The sequence below is a fragment of the Nomia melanderi genome, chromosome 2, assembly GCF_051020985.1.
Source record: "Nomia melanderi isolate GNS246 chromosome 2, iyNomMela1, whole genome shotgun sequence".
NCBI classification, from domain to species: Eukaryota; Metazoa; Arthropoda; class Insecta; order Hymenoptera; family Halictidae; genus Nomia; species Nomia melanderi.
The window spans coordinates 14,354,773-14,370,058 of NC_135000.1; the positions used below are offsets into that span (position 1 = coordinate 14,354,773).

General features: G+C 33.0%; 1 protein-coding gene across 1 annotated transcript in view; it reads left to right on the top strand.

Annotated features, from left to right (window-relative positions):
- Positions 1-15,286, top strand: part of gbb (glass bottom boat) — a 77,482-nt gene that overhangs the window by 43,016 nt on the left and 19,180 nt on the right. Inside the window, exon 3 of the mRNA XM_031988180.2 lies at positions 9,089-9,243. Within this exon, the coding sequence (XP_031844040.1) occupies positions 9,089-9,243 (155 nt within the window). The remainder of the gene's footprint in view (positions 1-9,088; positions 9,244-15,286) is intronic.

Here is a 15,286-nt window from a genome sequence, read left to right on the forward strand (position 1 = left end):
TGTTCAATTTGTGTACCAAGGATTCCCATTGATTGTAGCTGCAGGTACCCCGTGCAATAGGGGACGAAAGTATTTGTACAGTAAAAAAACTCTAGTGAATGTAATGTTGATTTTGATCTTAACGATATTTGGAATGATAAGTCTAATTTATTAAACTAAATCATTTGTTAAACTACTACTAATTGTAATATTTTCGTTGTTTTAATATTTTTAGTTGGTTGAGGTATTTGCGTACCAGATGTTACGTGATAATAGACTTTTATGCTTGCTGTTGTCTTGGTTTATTATAAATCATTCGTGTGATTACACTGTTATGAATTTCCATTGAAATTAGTTTACAGGATATGATATAAATTTTATTTCATTTGATTCGTTTATATTGAACAGTAATTTAAATGTTGTATAACATCTATTGAAATAGAGTTTATTCACCGATTATGATTACAGCTCGTATAATTATCTCATTGTTTGCATATTTTTATCTGCTACTATAAATAATGGAAGTGAAATGTGCATATCTAATATATAATTGCACTTTCATAGAATTGAAACTTTATACTAGAAACGGAATCCTTTTAATTATTTCAATCATTCTCTATGTTTTATGAGTACGCTGCAAAATATTTTAAAATTATACTTTCGTCAATAAAACATATACTGTCATCATGAATATGTTTGAGCAAGTTAAATTTTTGTGAATCGTTATATCTTACATTTTTTAGTCATTGAAAACTGGTCAAACAAATAATTCTGTTATTAATGAAATTTATCGTATTATCAATCAGATCTTCAATTTTTGATTATTAATCAATTTAAAATTTTTTAAAATCATACATATAAAATTTCAGAAAAATGTTCGTAGCAATTCAAATAAAAATAGTACTTGTATGATAAAACAAAATTTCTTATATTATGTATCTACTAAAAAATGAAGCACTTATCTCATTCTACCTTACAATACAAAAATATTTTGGAAGTTTCAAATCAATATACTTTCAATTCTCATTTCTTACTGTCCAATAGAAATACCTTTAACTCGATTTCTATCATCAAATTCCATTGTCCATTATATTACCATTGAACCCTTCACTTACATCACATACAATATTCGAAAAATACCTAAGAAAACACTGATCAATATTCTACTTCCAATCTCCCACAAACATTCTCTAAAACCGATATCCAACCTATCCTCATTTTTAGACATCATATACCGTTATCTACCTTATCCTCAAGAATGCGTCTGAAACGTTCCTCAGAAGGGAAACTGCCTCTTATCATTTTCCCTCGTATCAAAGTCTTAATCCCTTGCCCTATGATTTATTTCTCAACTGTGATCAACATAACAACTTTGTTGTTAATAATTTATTGGAAAAAGAAAAAAATTGTATGTATATTCTATGTCGAAATTTGCTCTAGAATATAATAATTGATAATAGAAAAATAATATTTCATTGGAATTCATAAGAACTGAGTGATATTTATATTTGTTAAAGTCTGTTTAAAATCTTCACCACGGGTCTCACACGTTATTATAAGGCAAGGGGTTAAAATCCCTACGTTCGGCGTTAAACGAATTACACGTTTCCGCAACTAGCAAATTCGCAATAATCTTGCTCCTTGATGTCATTGTCGTGTCAGCAATTAAACTTAGTCCCGGTTCCCGGAAAACTCAGTCAGGTATCGGGACTTTACCTGCAGGCTGAGCTGCCATTTGGGGGTTTGGTGAGGGCGGCTGATACTTTCTCGAGGTGACCTTTAACTGCCGCGTGCGGCGCAAAGGACGACCGCTGGGCCGGGACAGCGTGGAAAAACAGTACTCTTCCCGTTCATCTTTGTCCGTTCCCGGGTAGCCGGGTGGCTAGACCAATTTCGATGGTTCCTCCGGCCCCGAGTCCGTGGTTTTTGACATCGTCATCGTGCCCCTAATTAGGCAGTCCTTAAGTCGCCGAAAAAATCTCAGGTATTTGTTCTACCTGTGAGAGCTCTGGGGACCAACCCACCATTTCTTTTTTCGATTCTGCCTTTCTCATTCATATACGGGGGCTGCCCACCTAGCGGTGCACGAATAAACGAGCCGAGCTCCTCTTCTTTTCGAGAACCACCGACACACCGAGGTTACACCGTATTCCGATCGATTTTTATCTTCATTCCGGGGCCTCGTTAATATGATATAAATTAGTCAAATCCGTCCGTTATCGTGTCTCTGTATCGCGGATCTTTATCGTGAGGATTTTTCGTTGTGCGACATTTTAACAATTTTAGATGTGTATAATTTAGTTTGGGTAATTGTCTGGATACTGGATGTGAAAAAGTTATGTAGTGACAGAATGTTTTACTGGAAAATATAAGTAAGGTGAATTAACTTTCGTTCTGGGCAATATGACAGTTTTTGTTTTATTTTTAAACTTTAATTTTAATTTTAATTAAAAGTTCTTTTTAACCCGTTTTAACACTTGTTCGGTTGGTTGGGTAAAAATAGCCATGTAGACTTCGTCGTAGAGTGAAGTCATTTCTATGTTATTAATCATAACAATTATCAATTCCTTTATTGATTTATGTATTAGACAGTAATAGTTCATATTAAATATCATCAATGATATTGGTAAATATGAAAGTTATTGCAGAATTCATAGTTCATCTCCTGTTTTGTCAATGAAAATTTTCTTATCTACTGACCGGTTAAACGTTGAGTTTATTTTTAAAGAATATTATCTATATTTATTAATTAAAATGTCCGAATACGTATAATCATTATATGGACAGTTTAAATGGTGTTTCGAATGTATTTCCAAAGTATTTACGTATTTATAAATACAGTGGTCAAAAGTGGTACCCATAGTTCTTTTTTAAACTTTCTATTTTGGCCATGGGATCGGCAAAACTGGTTATGATACTGCATCAGATTTAGCCACTGCAACCGAATTTTATGTTCCAATTTTAGGAATTTATAATGCATAAAACCGCTTTTACTTTCCGTGTTAACGTCATATAAACGAGTGGATGTTATAAAAGCTACAGGAAAAGAAACAGAAATGGAATTAGAATGAAAAGAGAAAGAAAAATGTTAAAAAGGAGCAGCAAAAGAGAATAGCAAATGAAGACAGAGAAAGATAAGAAAAAGACGAAGTAAAAAATTTGTAAAATAAAACTTTAGAATTGTAGAAATAAAGATACATTATAAAGTTTTATAAAAAAATACTATTTCTTAAATACTTTTTATTTCTCATTGCTGTCTCTTTAGTTTTGTTACTTTGCTTCATAAATCTGTTTTTCTATTATTAAGCTGCGTATACAAGTAGGTACATCGTACTTGAAATAAAATTAAAATAAAGTTGGAAAAGAAAAATTTGATCATATTAGTAATATTTTAATGACAATGGTGCTTTGAGTTCCTTATAATATGGAGAGTCAATTCTTTACATTTGAAATATCAATCTTGCTGGCATTAATGTTTTTCCTTCCTTTCATTATGCATAATTATGCGAAGGCAACTACGAATGCATCTATTACCAGAGATCTCCATTACGATGCCAGTTAATATGTAGTACATGTTTTCGAGCAAGCATGAAGTGTTTAGGCTAGAATGACAGAAGCAAGAACGAAGAGTGTTTGAACCAATCGTTCAAGTTTCTGACGTAAACGGAGGGTGTGTGATCATTCAATATACCAAGGTGACTAAATATTTTTTACGGATATATATCTACATGAAATGAAAATTGTGAAAAAATAGACAATTATCTTTTTCATGCTAGTAATAAGAAAAACCGAGCTTAAATGATCAGATAATTTAAAAAATACCACATTTTAGAACATTATATGAGGATTTTTCAAAAGGTAACAGCAAAGTAAAAGTTATTGGTCAGTGACAGATAAAATTACACGTCAATTTTCTACATAACCATACTCTTTTTTATTCATTTTACACACTCATAGACCATTAATTAATTACCATTTACCAAACCATTTCTTAATTACATCAAAAGGGGTACCTTGTTTGGTAAATACAAACAAATTTACCATTACTTTTCAAAATGGAAGGAACCCAAATTGATTTTCCTACTATCAACACATTCCACCGTAACACCGTTAATTATTCCATATATACTAATAATAATTCCAGTACCATTTCAAACCAGAAAAATATTCTAATTCCTCGTACCCATAAAGCAATATCAATCGAACAAAGCTCGGTCGAAGAACTTGGGTAAGAAGGTGCGTGGAACGATTCGATTGTTAGCGGCCGAGGAGCTGGCCGTTTCGAGTCCACGTGTCCGGTCGTCGTTCCTCGGACAAGGAGGACGGTGTGGCGGATGGCGACAGCGTGTCTAGTGCCATCCCTGTCTGTGGTACCTCCGTAGACTTTAATACTGGCGACCTGACCGATATACGGGCCCCGACAGGAAACGCTATTCCGTAAATTGAGGTAAATTAGCCATGGAGACGGGCTCTCGGAGGTCCGAGTTAAGAGCACGAGTTACTCGACGTGCCTACGCAGTTACATACACGCAGCCAGGTCCACCTCCCCCCCACCCTCCTTGCTCCCCCTCCTCCTCCTCCTCCCCCCCGTTCACTTCTTCTATTTTTCTTCGTCCTCCGCATCCACCTTTCCCTTCTTCCTTCGTCCTCTCCTCTCCTTTTTCTTCTTTTCAGCTTCTTCCGTCAAACTTGATGCGTGACGCATCCTCCTCCGCCTTCTGATCCAGCCGAGACAAGCTGGCGACTCTGGTTTCTTACGTGTGCGCGCAGGTTTCCATAAGTGTTCGCTCCCCGTGCCGTGGTAGGGGATACGCCAGCGCGTCAGCTGTCTTTCTGGCCCCACGATAACGATCCCCATGGGCTGACGAAAGTCAGACAGTGACATTTACTGTAACGAGCCTCGCTCAGGGTCTCGTGTTTTTAGATAGACACCGTGTAGCCGGGGATTCTGGGATTTTTCCCTTTCCCGCTCGCGCTTATTAGACTTCGACGCTTTGAACGCCAAATCTGCTCCATTGAGCTTACTCTTTTCTCTGATTCTTTGTGCTGATTTCTTTTTATCGCTCATAGGGGCACAGATTTTTGAGATTATTTTTTCTTTATTTCTAATTTTTCTTTGCAATTTGTCTGTCTGGGCATGTGGAAAATTTTTATAACGTTCATGTAGATGTTATGAGGATGTTACCTCCAACGATGTTACACTTACTGTTGTTCTTGTACCCTCTCCTTTATTAGAATCTTCGGGCCTCTTTTGAAATAATGCACTGTACATTGATAGAGCTCTGTGAGGTAATTTTGTGGATTAAGTTGAAGATGATGCGGTGGGATCGAATGCTGGGGATAACGAATGAGTGCACCTCAAGGAAAATCTGGTTTAGATGATTGAAACAGTTTTTTTAATGAACTAGATACTGAAAAGATTTTTCAATTGTTTTCTTAGTCTTTTTGCATCTCATAGATTCAACAAAATTTGATGCCTTTGGTATGTCATCGAGAAAATTAATTCTTGTATTGATTGAAAATTTATGTCACCCAAAGTGTGGTGGTCAAACTGTTAAGGGACTTATTGATCTTGACACGTATTTTTGAATTTGGAAATTAAATTTATGTCTGCGTGGCAAAGACTCAGTTATCAGAATTTAATTGAAGTCGAAATTATTAAAAGTGTTTCAATGATATCATATTGCGAAGTATGATGGTACTACACATGTACTAAGTACATTATGAACTGATTATGTACATTCAATCTACAGTTAACATTTAATCAATGTTTGTCACTCGGTAATATTATTCATTTGCGACGGAGATATTGTCCTGTTAATTACGATGTAGCATCAGTGTTTTGAAATTCAAATTACGCGTAACAAAGACTATGCAATTCCGAAGTGATTTTCACTATTCGTAGAATTCTTGAAAATGTAGCAAATTGTTCATAGATTCGTAGTAACAATATTTGTATTTTCGATGAAAAGCACAAAAGGTTTTTATAATATTAATTCAATAATTTAACAATTTTCTATATCTCTATTTTTCAAAATATATATTATATTTTTTTCATTGCACATTTACATATTTGAATTCGACATTAGTTTTAAAATGTTTTGCTTATTAACAGCAAAGTATAACTATTAAAAAATTCATACCCTAACATAACAAGTACGAAAAACAATCTTTTTGCCAAAAATTATACAATATTTAATGGGATAAAACAAAGTTATGAAATTGTGATATTTTCGTTTTCCGAATACACTTGCATTTATTCTAATCGCAAGTAGCATTAACATTTCAAATACAAGACCTTTTGATCCTTGTATAACATTTTTACAAAAAGTCCCTTTTCTGACATATAAATATAAGAATTTACTATTATATGAATATATTTATTCCCAACAACCATCTTCAACAGTTTCACAATAGTAAAACTTTCGAAAACCTAAGACGCTTATAATTATCTAGCCATTGCAATTAACGAACGATTCATACAATCCAATTAAAACATCATTCAAACTACAAAATTCGATGTCCAATTATCGATATCTACACGAGACATACGTTACGAGTATAAATTATTTCCCACCGACGGCCGTTTCATAAACCATTCATACGAAGGCAAGAGCCGTATGATTCAGTGAAGAGGAATGTTAGAAAAAAATAACGTGTTCATTAGCAAATAGTGCGCACAATTTCCAGCTAGGAATCCGATGCGTAAGTGTTCGGAGATTTGTGTTTCTCTGTGCACATTTGCAATGTTTCCCCCGATTATTCAATTACGGGAACGGTAATCGATCCCGGGAAGAAGAAGAAGAAGAAGAAGAAGAAGAAGAAGAAGAAGAAGAAGAAGAAAAAGAAGAAGAAGAAGAAGAAGAAGAAGAAGAAGAAGAAGAAGAAGAAGAAGAAGAAAAGGAAGAAGAAAAAGAAGAAGAAAAAGAAGAAGGGGAAGAAGAAAATGACGAAGATGACGAAGACGACGAAGACGACGAAAGAGACGAAAGAGAAGAAAAAGAAACGATAAATACGTCGTTTCAGAAGCAGTGTCTTCGGTCCGCGGGGATCAGAGGTGAGGATAGCTCCTCAATGAACAATGATTAGTGTGTCTCGCGCTGAAATCTCGTCGACGCGCGGGTATGACGTGCCGACGGATGGATCCGCGCGAATTGTCGAGTCACGACGCTACGATCCACGGAATCGCGGCAAAATAATCGCGACACGACCGATCGTCTATCGTTGTGTATCACGACTGGATTGGTTACGTAAGACCGGTGGTTTCCTATTGATCGATTTTATCGATTTGTTGCGCGACTCGAAGCTCCGCGGAAACATTCCTACATATTAACACATTGCCGACCGCTAATGTTTTGCTCAAATTTTCTATGGGACCAGCGATTTTAGTGATGTACAATTATTTTGGAAGGCGTGTAATAAAACTGCAATAATTCTTTGAAATTGATATGCATATACTTGAAGAACCTTTTCTTGTTTAGACATAAATAACTCTAAAATTTCTTTTGTGTATGATATTTAATAAAACAGTCACCTTTACGCAATGGCGCGTTAAAAAAGTTACAGATGTAGCACGAGAAAACTCGCTTCCGGTCGCCAACGTATGTCAAATGAAAACGAGAAATCTCATTCTCGGTCGCTAATGTGTTAACACTGGAACTACCGTACTAAAATGACGGGTTTTAGTTTTCTTATTTTGCAGTTATTGATATTTTTGAAGTATTTAATATTCGAAATAATTTTGTAAATGAATACTTTTATTTGAATATTATAACGAATATCTGAAGAAATTGAAAAAATGTATTGTTAAAATTTTAATGAGGATTATATATCAAGCCAAATAAATGCTTGACAGTTTTAGTGTTGAAGAAATGATATACTCAAAATCATTACCTAATCGACTGCTGTAGTAATTTTTTAAAGAAGCAGTTATGTGTTTTTGATCATTGTGAAAGAAGATTAGGAATTGGTTATTTTGATCTATACAATTTTCGGAAAATACATTTTACGACATTACATGAATTTAATTATTTCCATATTTACTCTTACAAACTTAGTGTATATTTTTAAGCAATATATTTTTTTCGAATTTTACTTACTTTTGTTTTGTTAACCCCTTCAGCTACAATATCGTGTCAGACTCATGACGAAAATTTCAAACTGAATTTGAGAAACCTAAGTATTATTTATATGTTTTACATATAAATTAAATATTACTTTTCTACTATTAATTATTAATCTTGAAAGTGAACGTAGACATAGAATAAACATAAAAATTCTGTCTTCTAATAAATTATGAACGAAAAAGTAGTTGCATCGATCATAGCTAAGAAATAAATCATAGGACAAAGGATTAATACTAAATGAAAATTTAGTGTCTTTAATAAAAGACAAATATGTAGTGACGAAGATGGCATTGTTTACGAGGAACGTGTTTGTTTTGATCATCGTAACAGTTTCTACATTACGAGTGCCTTTTCTGCGTTTTCCACATAGCTGCGTGTTAACGTAATGACTGATGCGAGTTTTCCTTAATATATGCACGGAAAATTGCAGTGATATTTGTTACACCGAGGTAGCGTTATGAGTGACTTTTAGCGCCTAATGCGTTGCAACGCTTGCAAGTAACTGTTATCCAGAAGGTTATTTCAGCAAAATATAAATCTCGACTCTAACGAAAAATGATTCAATTAATTAAAGGTTCCAATCTATTTGTTGTATACGTTATTACAGTTTGCCATTTTCTTTGAAGTCAACTGAATTGAAAAAGATAATAAATAACATTTTTTAAATTACTAATTCGATTTATAAATAATTTGCTTCGGCAACATTTAAACAAATAAAATATTTAAATTATATAACAATACGAACTTGCGGTAATTTAATGTGAAACGAAAAGTATTAAAAATGAAAAATAATGGAAATTATTTGTAACACAATTTAGAATACAGATTACAAAATATGAAATACAAACATCATCGTATTATTTGATTACAGAATGCTAATAAATCAACATAGATTTATTTTACCTGAAAATTAATACTACTTATTTGCAAAATTGTTTTTGTACAAACTTCATATATCTGACATATTATTTTGCTTGTTGCAGGACGAGGGAGTTACAATACGTGGATGCAGTCAACACGACAATAGGAAAAGAAAAATGGCTAACCTTAAACGTTAGCGAACCTCTTCAACATTGGGTGAATAATCCCGATGGAAATAAAGGGTTGTACCTTTCAGTACATCCGGCAGATCGTTCAGGTGAGTAAAGTTCATTAATATTCTTTTACGTATGCTAGTTTCGTTTCTACTTAACTGAGACATCAGAATATTACCTGAACAGAGAACAATAGGGTGCAAGTTGTGAATGCTCGATTAAATCGTTAAACTTCGAGTTTAACGAACACTCACGTGTATCAGACATATTGGCGAACACAAACTGAATTGAAATTGTTTGATTAAAGAGGCCTCCGACATCTACGAAATAAAAACAATATTTATTTGAAAACTTTTGTGCATCTCGATGTTCTTGAGAAATTCATTTTATAATTTAAGATGCATTATAACTATCTATGCGTATCATAAATTTTATTCGTTTAATATAAGAAATATTCATTTTTCGTTGTGATTTAATTCACGTTCATTTAATAGTGAAAACAAATTTTAAGTAATTAAGTTTAAGAAAAACATACATATTGCAATGAATATCGATTTCTAACAAGTATTTGTCATTAAATATCGTTTATACTATAATATCTAGCACTGTCCTATGTATTTATAAAGAAAATTATTTTAAAGTGTCCTAATAAATTTTTGATTGTTTATATTACAACTGATAAGACTTCTTTTATATTTAATCTATTCATTACTTAGTATTTTTGAATAAACAATTTGTGATGTTGTTTTCATTATGACTCGTGATATGTCAAAAGTTGAAAATTGCAAATTACATTATCAATTGTATTAAATATCGAATGAAAAATATTTAATATTGCATTTTTTGTTTGATCATTCCTTTATAAAAATTTGTTATAAACTAACGTTCATGTGATATGTGACATAATACATTAATTTATCATTATAAAAATATATTTACGAAAATTCTTTTAGAAATTTGTAGAAAAGCGTGGTTGGTTGTAACAATGAAATGAAACGTGTGTAACATTTATATAAAAAGAAATTGAGTAATTATAAACGAATTAATCAACATAAAAGATAATTAGCTTGCAAGTGTGGAACCATTTAAAGATTCAAATTATCTCTTATATAGTGAAACACTTGAAGGCTTAATATATTTTATTAATTCATTATAAAAATATATTGCATTTAAAAAAATTGTCGCACAATTTATGAATGTATTTTCATATAAAAATTTGTCCATATTTTTACGGATCAAATAAGCTGATACTTTTAAACGGGAAAAATCTGGGACACCCTGTATACGTTCACGGGACGTGGACGGGACACGCGGCTCGTATTGAGCAATGGATCGTGGCTAATAAACGCTTCGGGGTCAGAAGTTCGACGCGGTGAATTCCGGGCGTTTCTTGTACACCTGGCTTCGAGAAGGCAGCCTCCGTGGTTGCATAGGTATATGCTTTCTCGAGCGTACACCTGTTTCACGCTCTCACTCCCATACTGAAAAGCGTTTCTCGTTCGCATAACGTGTCTTCGAGCGCACGCAGCCGATAGCCTAGTGATGGCTTGGTGCTAGTAATGGGTTCAAGTATACACCCTGCATTGGGCACTACTTGAAAACAAATTTTGTTTGAATAACAGTAACGAATAAATGATCAATTGTTATTCGGTTATATGTTATTCAAGTTAGTCATTGTTTCTGTTATATGTTATTTAGGTATATGTTATTGAAATTAATCATTATTTCTGTTATCGTTAATTAATTATATGTTTCTCAAGTTAGTCACTGTTTTTGTTAATTGTTATTCGTGTGAAGAACCTGTAATCGTTATTTACTATTGGTCATTTCTTATTCGAAATTTCTTATTCGGTTATTTCTTATAAATTGGATTAACAGCAAGCCAATATGATTTAGCTTTATGTTATTATATGTAGTGTTAGGCTAAAGTTATTTAAAATAACGATTAAAAAATGGTGAATGAATTCAGTTTATTTGTTATTTCCGAATAATGAATATATTAATTATTTAGTATTCGCAAGTAACAATTAGATTAAATATATTCGCTACTTGCAGTAACTTTTGCCCAACGTTGTATACAATATCATCTAAAAATTATGTGGTTGGTAAAATTATTATTCTGTCGAGAAGTCGAGATATTTATAATATGTCGCAAAATGTAGAATGGAACAATCCAAAGATGATTAAAGTGCAATTAATTTATATTCTCATACTTCACTTAAATTATGAGGAAAAGAGGGCTGTTTAACATTTTATTCTGTGTTCTATTATATTGTTTACTTCAATGAATTGTATTCAGGAATATGTATAAAATGTATGAATGCATGTAATTCAGAGTATATAAAACATTTATGTTTACTTCAGATGCATGACGAGTAGCCTATTACAATAGTAGTAGATTAAAGAAAATAGAACTTGAATCAATAGATTAAAATAATAAAATTTCAGTTTAATTAAATGGAGAAAATAGTAAAGTTATAAAAATTTACCACGAATCTGACTATGATTATACAAGGCAAGGGGTTAACATCCTCTTCTCCTCGTTATTTTCTTAAATAAATGCCATATTATATTTTATTATACAAAATATAAATGTATTTGAATTCTGTCGCAAAAAAATATTTGGTTCCTAATTTGTCCGAAAAATTCTATTATCTCGACACTTATACATATAACATATGTACTCACGTATAGATAGTTTACAATATAGGGGAAAAACAGCGTTGAACTATATAAATTTATTTTAATTGAAAAATATGTTCTATATTCCTATACACATAATAATTTTTTACCATTTAATTTTATCATACACAAGTCCAATTTCAATGCTTCTCAGAATATTTTAATGAAACTAAAGAAATTCCATACCAAACTACAAATTCCGCGGTAAAAAACTGAGGATACTTACAAATTTGATATTCAATTTTATCTCAAGAGCTGCGTATTTTATCAATTTTCATTTTATTTTGTTCATGATATCCTAATCATATTCATATAATAGATTTGATGCTTCCACAGCCTGCGTGATTTTCCTACTGGACACGGCTTACTCCAGAAAGCTTCCAGTGACTACAATCACAACATTTTAAACTGATTCTCAAATGTTTTCAAATTAGAAAAGTGTTTCATTAAACTATAGTTCACTTAAGTAACATTGATACAAGTTGCGTAGTGAAGAACCGAAAACACTACAGACCCACAAACTGTTAATGCATTTGTGACCGCATATAATTTCTGGAAATCCATAGCTCAACATCACAAAGAGACTGTTATCTAAATGTATATGAGTATAAAAAATATATAATAGAACTGTACTTCGAATATTTAACTACAGATTTCAAAATGTCGCAGGATTAAGTGATCGACATTTTTTTAGAAATGCAAAATCACATAGCACGTTGCTGGCATTTAAAACAATGAAAATTGACGTAAGTCTACGTTACCAGTCCGGAACGTGTTTACCTTTAACAGGGTAAGTCAGGAAGAAATAGTCCACATTTTTTAAAAGCACTATTTCATTACAAACATCATTAATACTTAACAACAAAATATATTTATGAAAGTAAATACACATAAGAATACTGATTAACTCTTAGCCGACCGAATGGGAAGATCTCCCACTTTTCATTTATCACTGCATTGCCTTCTATTTTGTTTATTTTTTCTTTCGTTATTTAGTAAGACTAAAACTAAAGTTATTTGCAATTCGTCAAATATCTTCCTTGCTTTCATAAAACAAAGCTTTTAACCAAATCAATTGAAGAAGTTCAATTAAAATTAATGAAAAAGGTTATAGCTTTAATCCTTTTTAGACGGTATCCTACGTGTTAAATAGGCTTCTGTGCAAGATTCAGTATACCACTAATATCGATTGAAGATATAAATATTAGATAATCTAAAGAAGATCAGGCCATCTTACTCAGAATTACGCTACCGTCTTTTGCTCGTGGTTGGAAATTTTCGTGCGTTACTCGAAGTTCTTCCTACCAGGCACGAATACATCATCAACGAGAGGCCAAGCGTCTGGCGTCGCCTTGTCTTGCTATACTGGCGAGATGCGTGTATGCAAGGTACGTGGGATTCAGTCTGAGAAACAGACGAAGGGGGAGACACCGAGAGGATGCTGAACGAAAGGAGAGAGGAATACTTGAGCGAACGGAGAGGCCTAGATGGTGAGATAAGGACGCTCCTGAATCTGATTCTGCCACCGAATCTCAGATGAGAATCGTCGCGAGCCGTTCGAGACGACAGGGAAGATTATCGCGATTCGATCCCTCAGATAAAGTACACCTGTTAGCCGGCGATGAGCTGGCCCCAGTGCCGATGAGCTTTAGATCATTGATGATTTCTCGTTTCCCTCCAACGGAGGATTCGGCTGGATCAGTCCACGTTAGCCTGAGAACGTTGGTAGTCTTGACCGATTAAATCTTATTGGGATAACATACGAAAAACAGCCGGCTAACGGAGATCACCGGCTAATATTCTTGGCGAACACGTGTTTTCGGGTGTGTCCTGGACACCACGAAAGCGTCAACACGTATCGATGATCTTTATATCGGAATTCGGTAAACCTTCCTGGGGAGCCACTAATGCGTGAGGTGATAGGATTCCTGAGGAAATTAAGCGGAACGCTTGCTCTGAATTGTTTGACCCTTGGCCTATGAGGCAGGGTTACTCAGGGAAAACAATAGATATCTGTCTTTTAGTAATTGTGAAAATGCACTGAAATGATTAAGTGTTTTGTTATCAATTCTGGGAGGTAGAAATAGATTTTAGAAAATTAATTCAAATACTTTTAGGGTAAAAGTTTGAAATAAATAACATTTTTGGTGAATGTAACATGAGAGTGGTGGTAGCGTTAGGTTTAGTGAAAACATGCAAACCTACTTTTGTGTTGCAATCTTGTATAACATAGAGAATTATCAAAGATATTAATGTTAGATTTTTTAATTTTTGAATAATTTATGCCTTTGTAAAGTTTCGTCTAATACTCATTATTATACGTACTATAATCTTCCAGTTGTGATACTTCATATAAAATTAATGTTTTCTATAATTAGGGAGACATTTATCTTTACATCGAGAAGTTCTAAAAACTTGGAAATAAGATAAAAATCTTGTTGCATTTCCCGAATTTTTCTTATTTTTTGATTTATTTGAAAGATACTCTGTCAGTAAAGGTTGCAAGATTAAATGATTGTTTCAGGAATGAGAAGTGATCGACGTATCCTATTTGCGACAGTAATTGAATCACGACTGTTGAACAATTGAATGATTCTACTTAGAATGTTTTATCGCAAGCTAATTTTCTGTGAAGTGTTCAGATTGCCCATGAGATATGCGCATTGCAATGACAAACTGAATTAGTGTTACCAGCTAACATTAATCCATTCAAGTGTCTGTATTAATTTAGCGTTCCTCGTGACTGTGGAATTGAAAATTCTTCACTTTTATACGATGGCATTAATGTTTCGTCTTTCCATTCGTAATTGATAGTCGACAAGAATAAGTGTTCGAATAGTTTAAATTTATAACAGTTTCATTTATCTTATAAGTGAACAAATTATCTGTCATATTTTTCCGATTCGTTCTAAAATAGAGGATACTTAAACGATTTCAACTATTTCTAATATAAGATTATTCAACAATAAATCTAGGAATAAACAATAAATTTTAACAAGACGAAACAACAACATATTATATTTATTGAGGCACTATATCGTAGAAATACTTTTAGTTACTTACATTGATAATCTAATTGTCATTTAATTTTGTATATTTATATTTATGATACAGTAACTTTCTATTGTACCTTAATACTTTTTTACAGGGTACGGCGAGAGATATTTATATACGTATAAAAAGAGTATAAATTTTTATTTAAAAGAATAATGCATTTGTAGATTGTACATGCATCATTGTACTGCTGAAAAAAACTTGATCCTACGGATGTAGTACCGCTAAAACCATGTATTTTTCTCCGTTGACATTTTACTGTAACTGTAACAGTAACGGAGTTATAGCTTGAAACAATTGCGTGAATCACCCTGTACATGAATATGAATTTTCTCCAATCATCATTCCCTGTTTCCCTCCGCCCACGTCACTCTTTCTTCTTTCTTCCTTCCCCCACTTTTCTCTCTTCTA